This window comes from Carlito syrichta, unplaced genomic scaffold, assembly GCF_000164805.1.
Source record: "Carlito syrichta isolate Samal-C Ts95f unplaced genomic scaffold, Tarsius_syrichta-2.0.1 Scaffold308192, whole genome shotgun sequence".
Lineage (NCBI taxonomy): Eukaryota > Metazoa > Chordata > Mammalia > Primates > Tarsiidae > Carlito > Carlito syrichta.
Genome location: NW_007252288.1, coordinates 1,106,009 through 1,124,844, shown reverse-complemented (window position 1 = coordinate 1,124,844; position 18,836 = coordinate 1,106,009). Strand labels below are relative to the sequence as shown.

Here is an 18,836-nt window from a genome sequence, read left to right as displayed (position 1 = left end):
GCTAGGATCTTGTTGAGAATTTTAGCATCTGTGTTCATCAAAGATATTGACCTGTAGCTCTCTTTCTTTGTTGGGTCTTCACCTGGCTTGGGTATCAATGTGATGTTGGCATCATAAAATGATTTGGGGAGAGTTCCATCTTTCTCAATGCCTGGAATACCTTCAGTAGGATTGGCATAAGCTCCTCCTTAAATGTCTTGTAGAAATCTGCTGGAAAGCCATCTGGTCCAGGGTTTTTTGTTGTAGGTAGTTTTCTTATTATGTGGTCAATTTCCTTGATTGTTATTCGTCTATTTAGGGCCTCAATTTGTTCTTGTTTCAACCTAGGCAGGTTGTGTGATGACAGAAATTCCTCCATTTCCACAAGGTTTTCAAGTTTGTTTCCATACAAGTGTACATAGTAGTCTCTAATGATCTTTTGCATTTTTTCAGGATCAGATGTGACTTCATCTTTTGTGTCTCTGATTGTGCTTATTTGGGCTTTTTCTCTCTTTTTCTTGGTCAGTCTAGCTAGGGGACCATCAATCTTGTTTATCCTTTTGAAGAACCAGCTTTTTGTTTCATTGATTTTTTTGTATTATCTTTTTGTCTTCTATGTCCTGGATTTGGGCTTTTATTTTGGTGATCTGGATTCTTCTGCTGAAATTAGGGTTTTTGTGATCTTGCTTTTCCAGCTTCCTTAGGTGGCTTCTTAGGTTGTTAATTTGTGATCCTTCCATTTTCTTCATGTGCATTTGTAGGGATATAAATTCCCCTCTTTCTACAGCTTTCATGGCATCCCAGAGATTTTGGTAAGATGTTTCTTCATTTTCATTTGTTTCCAGGTATCTTTTGATCTCTGTTTTGATTTCATCATTGACCCAGGAGTTGTTTAGCATCATGCTGTTTAGTGTCCATGTCTTTGTGGGTTTGGGGAGGACCTTTTTGGTGTTAATGCTTATTTTTATTCCACTGGTCCAAGAAGATGCATGGTAAAATTTCAGTCCTTTTAAATTTGCTTATGCTTGACTTATGGCCAAGTATGTGGTCGTTCTTAGAGTACGTTCCATGTGGTGATGAGTAGAATGTGTATTCTGTGGTCTTTGGATGGAGGGTTCTGTAGGTATCAATTAAGTCTATTTGATCTAGAGTCACATTGAGGTTCCTGATCTCCTTGCTGATTTTTTTGTCCTGATAATATGTCTAGGGTTGTGAGTGGGGTATTAAAGTCCCCAGCTATGATGGTATTGGAGTTGATATCTTTTTTTAGTTTACCTAGGAGCTGCTTTATGAAAGTTGGTGCTCTTATGTTGGGTGCATATATGTTTAGGATGGATATTTCTTGTTGATGGATTGAACCTTTTATCATTATGTAGTGGCCTTCTATATCTTTTTTAATTTTTGAGAGCTTAAAGGGTATTTTGTCTGAGATTAAGATACCGACTCCTCCTTTCTTTTGTGTTCCATTCGCCTGAAAATTTGTTTCCCATCCTCTTACTTTGAATCTGTGAGTGTCCTTTCTAGTGAGTTGAGTCTCTTGAAGGCAATAGATTGTTGCCTGGTGATGTTTTATTCATTTTGTCATTCTATGTCTTTTCAGTGGTGCATTTAGTCCATTCACATTCAAACTAATTATTGAGATGTGAGAGTTGATCCCTATCATAATGTTCTTACAGAGTTGTTGTTCTTCCTGTTTGAGTGTTGTCTTTCTTTTGGTTTTAGAGTTGGATCATGTGTGATTTTAATGTTTTGCCTGTACTCTTGTGAAGAACGTTGTTGTTCTTTTTTCCTTTCCTTCTATGTTCAATACTTTCTTAAGTGTTTCTTGTAGAGGTGGTCTGGGGGCAGCGTAGATTGGATATCTGGGGAAGATTTCAATTGTCCCTCACTGATGAAGCTTAGCTTGCCTGGGTAAGTTATTCTTGGTTGAAATTGTTTATCTTTTAGTACTTTGAAGATAGAGCTCCAAACTCTCCTAGCCTGGAGGGTTTCTGTAGATCAATCTTCTGCTATTCTAATTGGTATTCCCTGGTAGTTAGTCTGACCTTTTTCTCTTGCAGACTTTAGGATTTTTTCTTTTATACCTACTTTGTTTAGGCAAATTATTGTATGTCTGGGAGTTGGTCTTCTCATTTGTTGTCTTGCAGGGGTTCTCTGAATCTCTTGTGTTTGAATTTTTTCATCCTTGATGAGATAAGGGAAGTTTTCTTGAATGATTTCGTGAAATGTTTGTTCCAGTGTGACCTCTGTTTCTCTGTCTGCCACAGGAAGCCCAATTACTCTTAGGTTCGGTCTCTTGAAGTGTTCATTCATCTCTTGAATATTTTGTTCTGTCTTTTTGAGCTTCTTTTCTATGCTTGTGACAGTTTGGGTTCGTTCTGTGTTTTGGTCTTCAAGCTCTGAGATTCTTTCTTCTGCTTGGCTAATTCTGCTTTCGATGCTTATTAGTTTGTTATTTATTTCCATCACAGTATTCTTTACTGCTGTTATTTCTGACATCAGCTCCTTCTTGTTTTCCTCTTGTCTCTCCTCAATTTTTTTAATTCTCTCTATTAATGTCTTGATGTCTGGATTTGTTGCATGTGACCTGTCATTCTGGGGGCTCTTCATTGTTTATGTTCCGGAATCTGTTTTCCCAGTGTCTGATCTCCCAGGGGTCTGTGTGAGACCTATATTCTTCTTTTGGTTTTTCTTCATTTGTGCAGCTTTTCCCCCTCCCTACTTTTTCCTTCCCTCCATGTCAGCATCTTCTTTTATTCTGTTATTCAGGGCTGGAGGGGTTGTTTTTACTCTGTTTTTTCAATCTCCTATTCTTCTTTATGTATGTCCTCTTACTTTGTTCAATTCTGGAATTGCACTGTAGGTTGTGGGTGGTCCTTTTTGCAGTTTTGAGATTTACTTAAGGGGGGAGCTGTGATTCAGAATCTATCTGCAGGTCCTGGTATCCACTGACAGGTGTATGAATAATCTGAAACCCACTTCTCACTGCCTTGGAATCTGTCCATGCAGTGGGGTTGTAGGTTTACTCCCTGAAATAAAATGTGGTTAACAGAGGGAAGAGATGGAGCAGGCAGTGGCGGGGGGGGGGGGGAAGAGGGGGGTGAAGAGATAGAGGAGTAAGGGTGAAAACAGATAAGTGTACCAACAAATGGAGAGAGAGACAAAAATGGAAACATATAAAAACAATAGACCATGGCTACAAACTAACCAACTCCCATATCAAAAAAACTAAAACATACAATGTTGCTAACATACAAGCTTACCAACCTCCTTATTGGTGTGCTATTCCTCTATACAAAGATATGGTTTACAGAGAGAACAAGATAAAAGAAGGGGAAAAAAGGAGAAAAAAAGAGGAGGAACAAAACAGAAGGAATAGAATCAAGTTAGTAGACTAACAGAACCAATAAAGCACACTCTGAGACTTTTCATTTAAGACGAATGTCCTTTCAGCTCTGCTTTCTAGCTGTCTTTTCAAGCTGGTCAGTTTGTTCACAGTTAGGATCAGTTGTCCCTGGCCTGCTGTGAAGGGCAGTTCAGATCATCACTCAGTTCATCACTGCCCCGTTCACTACTCAGATCTGACCTGTGTCTGTCAGGCTTCCATTTTTCCCCTTTCAGTGTTGTTACCTTGAATCCCCAGCAGGTGCTCCAGATGGTCTTTATCACAGCTGCTCTCCCACCCCTAAGGGGAAGGAGATGTTGCCTGGAGGCACACAAGTTGAGACCCACAGCCTGGCAGGACGTCCAGTGGTAGTAGACCTCAGGAGATCTTGCTCAGAGGGGCTTCAAGGTCTGAAGTCATGGATCGCCTCAGGCACGGGCGTGCAATGTGTAATGGCTGCCTTGGTGGTGGTGGCTGTGGCTCACCTCAGGCACTGACGGTCCAAGGTGGAATTGCTGTTTCGGCAGTGGCAGCAGCAACAGCGGCAGCAGTGGCTGGCCTCAGGTACAGGCGGAGCGATGTATAATGGCTGCCTCGGAGGCGGCGGCAGCGGCTCACCTCAGGCACTGGCGGGGCGATGTGGAATGGCTGCCGGCCATGGTGGCAGTGGCAGCAGCGGCAGCAGCAGCAGCCACAGTAGCTGCCCGGACTGCAGTGATGCCTCAGCGAGGTCTACGGCCGAGCTCTGAGTGAAGAGCAGGCTGCCAATGATGGGATCTGCAGCCTCCAGGGAGAGAACCAGATTCTCTTTATGATCTCCTCGGTGGAGAGTCTCACAGACCAAGCTGTCCCATTACCATCTTGCCAGAAGTCGATAGTCATTTCAATTGGCCACTTCAACATGAAAAAGTAGTCAGCTGGTGCTTAGTAAATGTTTGTTGCAAAGTTAAAATTTCTTACAACTATTTACATAGAAATATAATATTTTAAAACATGAAAGTGCCCTAGAAAATCTTAAATACAGCCAGCTCGGTGTTCAACCTATAATCCCAGCATTTTGGGAGGCCAAGGCGAGTGGATTACCTGAGCCCACGGGTTCAAAATCAGCCTGGGCAACTTGATGAGATCTTGTCTCTGCATTAGTTAAAAAAAAAATTAGCCAGGCATGGTAGTGCGCATCTGTAGTTCCAGTTACTTGGAAGATTGAAGTAGAAGGATCGCCGGAGCCCAGCAGAGCCCAGCTGGTAGACACTGGGATGGCTGTGAGCATGCCACTGCACTCCAGCCTGGGCGACGGAATGAGACTCCAACTCAAAAAAAAAAAAATCTTAAACACCAGGGTCTAGTTTAAAATATCTTCAATTTGCCTACATTCAACCCATAATCAAATCTTAAGAACCCTATAATGAGAATAAGTTGACCAATGTGTACTTAATTATTAATGAGAAAATATTCAGGAGTAAATTCTTTCCTGATTTATTTTTATGTTGTAAAGAATAGAAAGTTAGTTTTTGAAATCAGAAAGTTAGCTGGAAGTAATCCTAGCCATTTTATAATGAGAAAAATAAGTCACAGAAGTGACTTTTTGTTAAGTGACATTCTTAAGATGTCACGATTAACCAGAAACTTCAGGACTAGACATTCCCTTTGTATGTTAGGAGGAACAGAAAGTACCCAGTTCTTAGGATACCCAAAGGAGGCAGAAGGACTTAATCCATGACCTGACACCTTGCTTCAAGGGGTGTTACTGCCAATAAATAGCCACGTAGAGTATGCTGCTTCTCTCTTCATTACAGAATATTTACCCCAGAAATCAATTATTTAGCCAATATGCAACCAAATACATTATAAATTTCTTCACTGTTACAATAATCACAAAGAGATATACATTGAAACGTCTACAAGCAAATTTCCATGAATAAAGAAAATTAAAAGATATAGAGAGTGCAAATCAGAATTAGACTAACATTATTATCATTTAATGCATCATTTAAATACCTCGTTCCCATTCCAAAGGTCTCTTATTTTATTTAGCCTCTGCAGTAATCCAGCCAGAATTTGAATCAGTCTAGATTAGGTCTTAATACATTATTTATAGCTTTTCACTGGTGCTAAATTATGCATTTTCATCCAAACAAGTATAATAATTCTGTCAGGTTCGTGTGAAGGCAATTTTTAAATTCACAGCGAATTGTTATATTAAAATAATTTTTTCATATTTTTTCACAGACTTGAATCAAAGGAGCCTTTCCTGTCTGTTGGGTGAGTAAATGTTTAAAGATTTTAAATATTAATTATTTAACTCACATCAACAAGAGTTTCTGAGATGGTATTTTTAGTTATTTAGCCCCATATTCAAAATTGTAACATATTGTATGCAACATTGCTATCTATGTTTTATAAAGACAACTAAAATACTCCCTGGGCTGGGCTGTGTCCTCAGAAATTCAGCTAGTAAGTGTATAAGAAATCCTGTATCTTGCATAACAGCTAAACCAGGTAAACAGTGATTATCTATATTTTCATCATGTAAAGATATGCTTAAGTTGGTCTTATAAATTCTTCCAAGCCATAACTTCACTACTCCTAGTCTGCTGACCCATTTTTGTGCTCTATTTCTTTTCAATCTACTCTACTCAGTGTTTCTTCCACCTCCTTCTCTAAATCTATCTTCATCATCTATATCTATCTTTTCTTCTCTCTTCTCATTTCATTTTTTATTTCTCCATTTCATTCACACTGACTACTTCTCAACACACAAAACTGAGGAACCCTGAGGCAGATTTAGATAAGACTAGTAGTCATCTCTTCTGATGGTGTCCTTCTGAGACACAGTATATGTCCTAAGAATAATATATGATTGACAAAAATACACATTTACTATTTTCAGTCATTTAGAGCTAAGAATAAGCAACATTGTTTTTAATCTATCCACCAAATAATCCTTTGATTAATATATTCCAATGTCCTATAAAGGAATTTTTGCATTTTCAGTGCTGTTATTGATATAGTAAAGCATCAAACAGTGTTGGAAGACGTGAACTCTAGCTTAGAGATAATTATGCTCTATTTGTTGAGAAGAAAAATTGCATATAGGCAGCCACAGTACTCATGCTTAATGACCAGAAACATGGGATGGGGTTAGAATTTTAAATGATCAGATCAATTTTCTTTTATTACCTTGTTCGTGACCCTTGAATATTTACATCATTCATTGAGCAACATGGTTCCAATTCCTTTCTATGCCTCATCAAAGCATTTCAGAAAATCATTCAAATCATGAAAATCAAAATAATTGTTAGAGAGGTGGAAGAGAAAAATGGAGCTTGTACTTTTATCAGCAGACTTCATAAAAAATAAAAGGTCAGGTTGATCTGGTCCCCCAAAAATCATTAAAGCATGCTTTTTACTACATTGATCATCAGCTTCTATTGTTAAAAATCTCTAAACCCAAAGAAATCTTCTTATTTTGAATGCATATGTATCTGCCCTCAAGTCAAGAGAGCTGAAATAGCTTTGCTTCATGCCTCACTTAATGCAGTTTCTCTGCAGCCTTTCCTGTTCTTCTGACTACTTTGAGATGGAATTAATTTTTTTTTTTTTTTTTTGCATACCTCTGTTTTACAAGGGCAAACTCAAAGTAAACTTTGCTTTAAACTTATCAGGAGTTTAGCACTCAGTATTAGAGCCCTGAGAAAAACTTTCCAGTAGAGAATGATGAATAACTTAGCAAATGCTCATAGTGGGAAAATTGGTATTGCACTCATAAGATATTGCTGTTCTTTGTATATGTCTTAAATGAAGTGGGGTGAAACATGCAATCCAAATGTTTCTGCTGAATAGATATTTTAATTTATAGCTAAATTTTTCCATGTGCCTTCAAGAAAATTATTTTAAATAAAATTGCCCAAAAGTATGTAAGAATCTATCTCCTTCCCTGGTCAGTAAGATGATGGGATGAAAGTGAAGTAATAAACACATATAAGAGCACCAGCCACTAAGCAGTTTATTTATGAGAACAATTATTCAAATTTATGACTTTTAATGCATAGTCACATGCCTAAGGAAATAAATGCATGGTCTATGGTCTATAGTGTCAGTTGACATATGAGTACATAACATTGAGTTTGTCCTTTGCACATCTCACATACATTAGTTTTAATTCTTTGTTCAATAAAAATGTGTGAATTATATTAATGAATAAATCACTGCTAAATATTGCATACTTCTGTCTTTTGTCTGTTAGTGTCTTAATTTATTTGTTATTATGTACTTCTACAAGTTGCTTTCACCCTCATAGGCGCTGACACTTACAAACTAGCTGTATTCGTTTAGATAATTATTAAACTCCCAAGTTTCAGGTTCTTATTTGTGAGATGGAGATTAAATAAAATAACTTAAATGAAGCATTTAGCACTGTTCTTGGCAAGTAGAAATTGCTCATACTTCTTAGCTAGTATTATGGTTCTGGAAAGTATAGCCATGTACAATGCTCTAAAAAGTCAATCAGGGAGCTCTAAAATAGGTCAGAGACTGGAACTCCATTTAATAGACAGTGCTTTGAATTAAATGTGGAAACCAAAAAGAAGCTTTTACAATAGGGAAAAAAAAATGAAGATTGTGATGAAATGAGCTATCAAGCAAGATGATTGCTCCAGATTTTAATAATGAACATTAATAATTGTCATTTAAATTGCTTAAATAGAAATATAGATATATTTTTAATGAGCATCACTTTTTAATATAAATTAGGGGATGAAATTCTTCCCTGGATAAATGTGCCACACTAATTTTGAAATAAAAATTTTAAATGTCACAACATAAACTCAATCTGAAAATAGCAATGAAAAAAACTGTCAAAGAAACTTACAACAGACGACAATATTTGCTAAATAAGAAAGACAAGGGAATAGTGAAAGAGTTGAGTGAGCTGTCAGGTCTCTGACCTTTAACTATACGTTGATAAAAGAATGTTCCTTCATATGCACCAGGAAATGACTAATAAAACAAAGTCATTGGGGAAAAAACAATCTATAACTTCTTCCTGCCTCACTTAATGTAGTTTCTCTCTAATGTACCTAGAGTAAGGCATGAAGGCTCATCCCAGAGCGTGAGTCTGTTCTCCCAGGGTAAGCCAATAGACGCAGTGTTTTCCAAAGCTACTTAGATGATTCTGATTCTAGCCATGCCTGGGGGCTGTTGTTTATGTTGCACTTCCATCCTCTCCCATTTTTTCATACACAAGTTGTTTTAGTGGACATTTAACCATCTCTGGAATCACTTCAGAAAATCTTTAAAATATAACTCCTCACAGTCTTTTTCTGATTTGAATGCATATGGTAGAGATGGCCACATTGAACTAGAACTGTCTTGGAGTTCACCCATCAGAAACGAGGATAGATGCAAAGAGTCCAAAAACCAGTGCCATGGAAGTCTCTACACAGCCCATGCTAAAGTGCATAAAAGTCTCATTCTGATGTTTCCCTAGACATAAGGCTGAGATTATAGTAAATTTTAAGTTTCAAAATATCAAATAATGTAATTAAATATCCAGTATTTAATAAATATCTATTTGTTATTAATACCTTTTAGATCATTATAAATGTATCATATAAATTTATGTACATAATATATTTATTAAATATATTTAAATTTATTACACATATATAATATTAAATATATGTTTATATTATTATAAATAGAATAAATTAGCAAAATAAATTTAAATATTTAAATTCTTGCCCATCCTACTCACTTAACATTTTTTAAATGACCTTGTTTTTTAATGCAGGCTTAAGCTTGACGGCTAAATTAGTAATAAATGGGTGATATTCTGATCATCCTCAAAGCATTACATTTTAGAGCAATTAATAAACTCTTCTGGCAAATGATTTCTTTCAGTTGGCATCGAATACATTCTGATCTTGGAAATAAGCTGAGAGAAAACAGACATCAAGTTTGCATTTAAAAAAGTGATTCAGAACAGAGTAATCACCTTAGGTTCTAAGATACATACTCGTACTTTAGTTTAAAAACAGTCTTACCTTAAAAAAACTTTTTGTAGCTTTTTAAATGAAAACCACACACAAGAAAGAAGACTGAGCTTCCCATTGTAAAAGGCCATGTCAAGAAATGCATGGGGTCTCTTCACATACAATCACTAATGGTTGATACATAACTGATACTTTGCAGACACTGAGCCACTGTTAACATACACTCAAGGCACCAAAGGAAAGTCTCGATGCGAATTATTTCTTCTTACCTTTTCAGCATGAAGCTGACCTTTTTAAAAGAAGACTTTAATGTGACTCAGTTTTATTTTGAAACTGAAACTTTGATTTATACCTACTTTTTAGTTAATGAGTTTTTTCATGAGTAGTTTTATTATGAGGATGCTTATTTTACATGGGTAAAAAACCCCTTTTTTTCAATTTTTCACTGTATCAGAATAATTTAAATAACTCAGAACAACTTAAAAGTCATATTGATATATCTCAGAAATTATTTTCCAGTTTGGTTGGAAAATACTCAAGATTACATCAAGGATTAAACTACCAGAATTCACATATTTATCTCTACTGAGGCACTGGTTCAGTGGGTGAGCAGGTCATGGCCCAGCCAAAACTGGATTTTCTAAATTCTTTGAGATGTAAGGGACCTATTCTAAATCCAAACAAGAGGGAGTGAACACTGTCAGGGCTGCAAAGCTTGCCCTGCATCCAAAACTGATCCTCATAACTGCTAGCAGCTACATTTTGTGAAATCATTTTCCTTGGGTGATACTTTCCTCCTTTTCTTTCCAGTCTTGAAACTGAATTTGAATATTCAACATACATATGCTGCTATAAAAATTTTATTAAAACTTGATGTTTTTATCAGGTCAAAGATTCACCCCATTTTACTTTTATTTATGTTTTGTGGAGAAGTTGTATTTAGTAACAGATGCTATACATTATAATTCTATTAGCCACCTGCTTTAAGAGCCCAGTTTCTGTCATTTTATTTCCTTGGTTGGAATCTCAGTCTGTCACTTTCTAGCCAGGTGGTCTGGGTAATTTATTTAACATTTCTGAGCCTCTATTTTCTCACCTAAGATAGTAACTAGTTCTTATGATTGTTATGAATGAGATAATAATCAAAGTGCTTATAACAGTTTCTCAAATATGGTAATCAAGAAATAAATACCAATTATTATAAATGTTTGTTCAATAATTAGGTTATACGAGGGGAGCCCCCAAAACCCAGAATTTATTTATAAAAAATTGTGTATTTATTCTTACATGTTTAAACTTCAATCATCTTCAAAGTACTCTCTAGTTGATGCAATACACCTACAAAGATGCTTTCTTCACCACTCAAAAGTTTTTGAACATGTGCATTTTGATGCCTTTTAGTGCTTCTGCTGTTTTTCATGTCACCTCTTCCACAACAGCAAAGCACTTCCCTTTGAGGAGGTTTTTCATCTGGAAAATAAAAAAATGTCACTCAAGGCAAGATCAGGTGAATAGGGAGGGTGACACACAAGGTTCATGCTGTTTGGGTCAAAACCTGCTGAACACTCAGTGCCCGGTGGGCAGGTACTCTCATAAATCACTCGAAATGGGCAAATGCATTAAAGAATCTCATTTTAAAAAAATTCAAATGCAGCCTCTCACAACAATGCTAGCAAGTACACTGATGCCAAATGAATTACTAGGACACTTACTTAGTGGGAGAAGCCTGTACTACAAGGGACCTGCCCTCCAAAAAATAATTCCAGTTTTTTTGGGTTCCCCCCAACTTAATAAATCTTTTCTAAAAAGGTAAGTTCTCCTGAGTCACAGAAATTTTAACCAATTGAATGCAATGGGCTGAATTCTGGAAGGGCGTAATGGAATCAGATTCTAAGTTCAGAAGAGGGTAAAATCATCACAGGAATGAAGGACTGCCTTACTGGAAGATCTTTGAGGAAGATAGATAAGAAAGCAATAAAACAACAGCATGGCAACAGGAAGACAATTCCAGAATGTATTTGGATTGATATCAAATATGGAATGCAATCTTTAAAATGTTTATAATAGGAATATAAAAAAATGAAAAGCAAACTAATTTAGGGATGGTTGGCAGTAGAGCATTAAAAAGCAAAAGCAGGATTATATGAATGCTGTCAAATGATTACTCTACTAATCATTTAGGAATTAAGAGGCTGTCCTAATTTAAGAATTGAGAAGTTAAAGAAATGGACCAGTTTGTCAGGTAAATTTTCAAGACAAAGCAGGACCTGGGTTTATCCTTAAGGTGAAGTAAGAATTCAATAAATTAGTATTAAAAAGGCACTCTTGGAAGAAAGAATTGGGTAAGTGGCAGCAGAGAGAAGGCAATATACCCCAGTATGTCAGACATCCCAGTCTAGCAAGACTGGAAAGTTCAGAAAAAAGACAGGAGAAAGATAAGATTGGCAAGATTAGGGAGAGCACATATTGAAAAATTATACCAATGCAAGGAGCTTATTGCTTATTCTCTGGGGAAGTAGAGTCATTTGATGACATATGGTTATTTATTTTTCTGTTGTTTTGATTTTCACTGAAGAGTGATGTTCACAAAAGTGAGATCATAGCAGAGCCACTTACCAAGTTGTGCATCAGTTCAGGTATGACTTGAAAAGATGCAGGACTTGAATAGAATGAAATAAGGATGAAAACGAAAATGCTTGGTGAAATATCATTGTCTTTAAGAATATCAGAATCATTGAGTGATTGAGTGATGTCTTAAAGATTTCTCAGCTAGACTTGGTGGGATCATGGTGACAATGTGACAAGCCAAAATCCAGGTGCAAGATAGAAACTAAGGGAAGGTTCACAAGAAACTGTCCCTAAGCTTTAGATATGCACATCTGATCTCATGGAATTGTAAATGGCCAATTCATTGCCTGTCTTTTGATGGTGTGTTTTCAGTTTTATCTGCATTTCCAGAGAAAAAGGGATAGGTGATAAAGCCAGTTTTCTTCTTCTAAAAATCTATATTTTGTTGGGTTTTTTTTAGACTCAAACAGTGTTACCACAAAATTAATGATTTCTTTAGCAACTGCACTTACTTCACTTTTTTTCCCCCAAGGCCCTGCAGGCTACTTCTCTGGAGAATACAAAAAGTTTCCACAGCACTATTTTTGTAATCTAAAGCAGTTGTGCTTTCAGGCCTGATGCTACAACTGTAATTTTAATTTATCAACCTGCCACTCAGTGAAAGGCTGTAAAAACATTTGAAAGCTTAAACCCATCATTTATTTCTGCACCTGTCAATGACACTTTTCTGTACTTGTCAAAATCATTTAAACTGTACTATGATGGCATATACAATGTCACCAATAAATTGGGTAATCAATCATATATGTGTATATTTTGACAGTGGTATCTTGGACGCATGGGCTCCAGGATGCATTTTTAAGAAGCAGGAACTCATTACTGTTCAATAATAAAATATAGTGGAGTCATCAAAAAAGAGTCTTCTTCAGTCCTTACAACTAAAAAAAAAAATCTTAGGAAACTGGAGGGCTGATTGTGACTGAAATGGCTTTTATTTCTTCAGTAAAATGTTCTCCTCAGGGAAAAGGAAGTAATTGCAGATTATAGCAGGCAGGAATATAGTGTTACATGGAGGAAAGAAAATGTGTAGGATCATTAAATAGATTTATTTAAGTTCTGCTTATAAAGAAAGCAGTGGTGCAGTACTTTATAGCTGATGATATTTCAAAAGAGTGTTATCAGCACTTCTACCACTATCTAATTTGTTCATATAATAAAGCATCACATTAAGCCAAATGTCACAATTCATATCAGTTTTATTTGAAAATCAGCATAGTTATATAGCATAGGCAACCTCCCCCACCAAAAAAAAAAATCTTGGAGATATTTTAATCATAATAAATTAAGACATTTAAAAATCAATCTATTATTAGAGAGAGAGAAAGAGAACCCAGTCAATCATTGAATCCATTTGACTCAATAACAAATTTGATATCATATAGACTATGTCTGTTTAAGATAAAATACTGTCAAAATTGTAACTTAAATTATATTAGATAATCCAGTTGTATCTTCTAAACTCTTTGTTGTAACCATTCTCACCATTTAATTATTTTTTAAAAGTAAGTTTTATGAGAAGTCCTTTAAAGCCTATGGAGGATTTATGACTACTTTACGTCACATAATTCTAAATTAGCCTGACTAATTTATAGACATCAAATACTCAAACATAAGAAAGTGAATAAGTAAACTTGACATGCATAATGTCTCACTCATGAGAACTAATCTTACCTGATGTTATTAAATCAAATTTAAAACAAAGCTTAAGAGTTATATTAACGTATACAATACCACTATTCCCTAGTGGTAACAACCCTGCCAGATTGTTTTCAAGGAACATGGATTTTTTTTTTAAGTGTCAAGTCACATTGGAAATGAGCATCATAGTCTGACTAATAAAAGATATATTTATTTGATGCATATGTAAATAAAATAGAAGTTGTGGTTGAGATTATTTAGATGCTATATGTAGAAATTCTCCATGAAGAGAGTGCTTTTGATTCAATTTAAGATAAGATCTTAGTCCTATATACTTTTAAAATCAGTCCTGAAAACACTCACTAGAAATAAGAATGCAAAATAAGCCGGGCTCGGTGGCTCAGCCTGTAATCCCGCGCCTTTGGGAGGCTGAGGTGAGTGGATTGCCTGAGCCCGCGGGTTCGAGACCCGCCTGGGCAGCGAGACCTCATCTCTACAATAAATCAAAAAATCAGCCGGGCGTGGTAGCGCATGCCTGTAATTCCGGCTACTTGGAAGGCTGAGGAGGAAGGATCGCCGGAGCCCAGCAGGTCGAGGCTGCGGTGGCCGGGAGCGGCCACTGCACTCCAGTCTGGGCGACAGAGTGAGACTCCAACTCAAAAAAAAAAAAAAAGAATGCAAAATAAATAAAGTCCTTTGATTTTATTCATTTATTGCCTTCAACTCATCTCAAAGAAAATAAAACTAATTAAGCTTACTTGAAGAAAATAAATTTGTCTTTTTAAAAACTCTATAGGTAGGCTCGGTGGTTCAACCTGAAATCCCGCGCTTTGGGATGAGGTGAGTGGATTGCCTGAGCCCGCGGGTTCGAGACCCACCTGGGCAACTTGGCGAGACCTCATCTCTACAGTAAATCGAACAATTAACTGGGCGTGGTAGCGCGTGCCTGTAGTTCCAGCTACTTGGAAGGCTGAGGCGGAAGGATAGCCAGAGCCCAGCAGGTCGAGGCTGCGGTGGCCAGGAGTGGCCACTGCACGCCAGCCTGGGCAAGAAGAGTGAGTGAGACTTTAACTCAAAAAAAAAAAAAAAATTAAAAATTAAAAAAAAAAGCTCTACAAAATATACCGAAAGTTAAATTTCCAGTTGAATCATACTTGATGATCTAAATAATTTCCCGGTAGTTTAAATAGCACTTATCTTAGAGAGTTCAAAGTACTGATTATCCTTTGTGTTGTTCAATGAATCTTTACTGATTCTCCTAAAGACAAAAAATATATCATCACACCTTTAATACCAGAAAACTGAGATACAGGAACATGATGATATCTTCCTAAGGACACACAAAATACCAGTAACCATTTTGGAATGAAGCCCAATCTGGGGCTTTTACGTAAAGAGTTGATTGTCGTTTGTATCCTAACATTTCATGCTCCCTTCTGAGTTTCATATGCACTTGAATCATCACAAACGTCCAAATAATAACTTTAATTATTCAGGAAAATAATCATGTACATAAAAAGTTATTTATCGCTTTTAGAGGGATTGTGAATCCTAGATTTGCATTATAAAAGTGCTAGCAAAAGTTTTAAAACCTCACTTCCCAATTCCATTCTGTTCATCCAGACAGGAGTGACTGATCTTTATTTCATTAATCTCAAAATGTGACCTTTTCAATACTTTTAATCACATTTTCAAAGTACAGAAATACTTTTTGGTTCAAAAGAATTTTCTACTTAACTCTGCAGAACAAATCAGTTATCACAGTATAATCGATAGCTGCCAACTATTAGCAAAAGCCAAACATCACTTATGATTTAAGAGCTTATCAGGAAAAAAAAATGCATTGAGAGGCTGTACTTTGGCATGCCAACTAAGGCAGATATTAACATGAAAAGTCAATTCTCAAATGCTTCATATTTTTGAAATCTTATTATTTTCTAAGTAAAAATTTTACTTGATCACATTCAAAACGTATCATTAGAAGCTACCACCACATTCAACTTCAAAATGAAAAAATGTGCCAGTGGTTTGATGCAACATTAGGCAACCCTTGAATGTAGTCTCTTCTTAGTTTCAGTAAAAGCATGTTAAAGATGAAATACTTATTTAGACCTTTCTTTCAGATATTGGCTAAATTATCATATCATGCAGGTGGTATTTCAGTGAAGTATATGTTATAGCCCAACTGGATACTAGAAAATTCTAAAAGCCTTCTAAAAAGCGAGGCTCTCTAGAGATGTTATTTTTAAGATGTGTCCTGTAAATTATGGGTCTTTGATTATCCACTTTAATTTCAGTAGGCCTGTTGTAGGTTAAGTACTCCAAATTCCCTTATAAGGAGAAGTCACAGTTAGGGTACTGCCAAGTCACAGATTAGGGGGCTGTCCAGTAAATCAAAGCATTCATTCCTAATTTGCCAGGTTTTAGTTTGAAGCTCTTGGGAAAAGATTTGATAGTCTCTGCCCTTTGTTTGATGAGCAGCTGGCCAATTTCATTAAGTGCATCAATTCATTGTTTGAAGGGCGCTGTGCATGTGCAAAATATTATATGATAACAATGTCAGCTGCTGTTCCAAACTAACCTACTAGACAGGAATAATTTCCTATTATTGTGATTAAATATTGAGCTTCCCTTCCATGTTACAAAGATCACAACATCAAATTATTACTGCTAGAGAATTTAGTAAAGTATTTAGACAACTATTTTTGACAATGTCAGATGAAGGGTGACACAAAAATTATTTCTACTTAATTATCAAATATGTTTCTAACATTTTGCAATTCACATTATTTTTAATTGCATAATTAATTTAAATTCACATTAATTACTGTTAATTGCTTAGCAATTAAGCCTCTAAAGTATAAACTATGGGTTAAAATCAAGAAGTGGTAGTTATGATGACATTTCATTATAATCAAATTTTATTTCCAGGATTTTTATTGCTATTTTTTAATATTAAATCAGTTATATTTATATAAGATTTATTTGGTGCAAAATTATGTTCAAGTCATACTGGTAGGTGCCAAGCAAGATGCAAAGATGGCTTAGACTGGGGCCACAGAATAGTTTCCTCTTAGTTTGATTAAATATCGAGCTTTCCTTCCATATTACAAAGATCACAGCACCAAGTCATTATTGCTAGAGAATTTTGTAAAGTTTAGACATTTATTTTTGACAATGTCAGAAGAAAGGAAGACTGAAGCTTCTCATAGTGGACTCAGTAAAACAGTGCCAGTATATTGTTTTTACCATTTCATGACTAGACAAGTAGAGAAAGTAAGAGTAAGCATTTTAAAAGCTTTATAGTATTCTGATACTGTTGTGATGTTTGAAGAACATGATTTTGTCCAAAAGAATCAGATTGTGATCTACTGGAAATTTTTTACTAAAAAGTGAAAACCTGATCCTTCACCACAGTAAATAGGAAAGCCTTGAACAAAACTTTGTCTTTGCCTTCAAGGAGGTTATAAAGAGGATAAAACAAATAAGCTGAAATCTATAATACAAGGCAGTGCTTGGGAACTCTAATCTGCTGAAGAAGACAAAATAAAATGAACAGATATCTGTAGCATACAACATTTCTTGATAACTCTTGAAAGAGAGGTAAAAAGTTGTGGGACTAATAATAGATGATGGCACACAGAGGCAGGCAGTTCAGTTTCTATGTGGCGATAGCTAGCAGCACCTTTTGACTGAATTAAAGGGCATATTAGAAGAGACGCTGGATGACATAACAAAAACATTAAACAATGACCGCATCAAGGAAGATGGGGAAAGTCCCACCTATGTCTTAATCTTTCTTTAACTCCCCTCTTTCCTTTTCACCCCTTCCGCTTTGTCTTTCTTCTCTTTTTTTTCTCACTCTCCCTCCTGCACCCTGCTCCCTCTTCTTTCTTTCTCACTTTCCTGCTTTTCTTTCCTCCTTGCTCTCTTCCTCTTCCCTTTCCTTCTCTTGCTCTTTCCTCCTATTCTCTATTTTTCCTGCTTCCTCCCTCCACCTGTTTCCCTGTCCCTCCTCCTCCTCCTTTCAGCTTCTTCTCTTTATTTTTTATTGATCTTAAAAAATGCACACCTTCAGCAAGGTGCTCCCTTTGCTTTGCAGTAGATCTCATCATTAGAAAAAAATTAATATATGCAAGGTATTTGCTGAGTGACAGAAATCACATAAATTCCTAACACTCCAACCTGCTCTCTTGCTTTGCAGTTGAGAAAAAAAAAAATCAACCACTACCTTGGTGGCATATGGAAAAATTAGTGTAACTTTAAAATGTCATTGTTTTTCAATATTAGGCCAGGATGAAACTTTTCTTTATTTTGCAATTAGCAGTGTATTCTCTCTGAGGAAATTAGTTGTCCCAAAAGACCTTCAGATGTTGACATTTGACATTCCCAATAAATTACTAGGACCCTGCCACATCATGCTCCCATGAGCTCATCCAGTCAACAAGCCCTTTGCACATGCACACATACACATTCATATACACATCATACACATATATACTCATAAAACTTCCAGCCATGTTTTTGGTGTCTTGCTCTGAAATATGATCAACCAGCAAAGAATCACCAGATATTTGAGGAAATGCTATAATATGAAAGAATATCACATTGGAATTCCATAGAAATAAGGGAAATACAGGGAACACAAAACTAAGCTAAACGATAAAAAAAAGACTAAAAGTAAAGTTTATAATCAATACCTCTAGAAATAGGAAAATTCACTGTATCTATATTTAAGAATACTATGTAAAAGAATATATGGAGAACAGAAACAAGCTTCTTAGGAGTTAAAAACATTATAGCAGAAATGAAGATTTTAATAAAAAAGTTTTAAATAGGAGCTTAAAAGATCAAAAAGACAGATAGGAAATAGTAAAGAAAAGACTTTAAAGCAAGTAGGGCCCGACTCCAGGAGATGAATATCAAACTAATGGTTTTTTCACAGTAAGAAAACTGAGAGGACAATGTCATCAAAGAAAATACCCTAAAGCAGAAAGATAAAAGGTTTCCAATAGAAAAGTGATCAGCTCAGTGAATGAAAGACAAACTAAACTAAGATTACTGTAGATAAGAAGACCTTAAATGTCCAAATAGAGAAATAAAACCCACAAATATTTGGAATTAGAATGACAGTAAATTTCTTAAGATTAGCCGGACTCGGTGGCTCAGCCTATAATCCCGCGCCTTGGGAGGCTGAGGTGAGTGGATTGCCT

General features: G+C 36.0%; 1 protein-coding gene across 1 annotated transcript in view; it reads left to right on the top strand.

Moving 5' to 3' along the window:
* RALYL (RALY RNA binding protein like) overlaps positions 1–18,836 on the top strand; it is a 194,267-nt gene that overhangs the window by 81,445 nt on the left and 93,986 nt on the right. Inside the window, exon 3 of the mRNA XM_021716133.1 lies at positions 5,594–5,626. Coding sequence (XP_021571808.1) covers positions 5,594–5,626 — 33 coding nt within the window. The remainder of the gene's footprint in view (positions 1–5,593; positions 5,627–18,836) is intronic.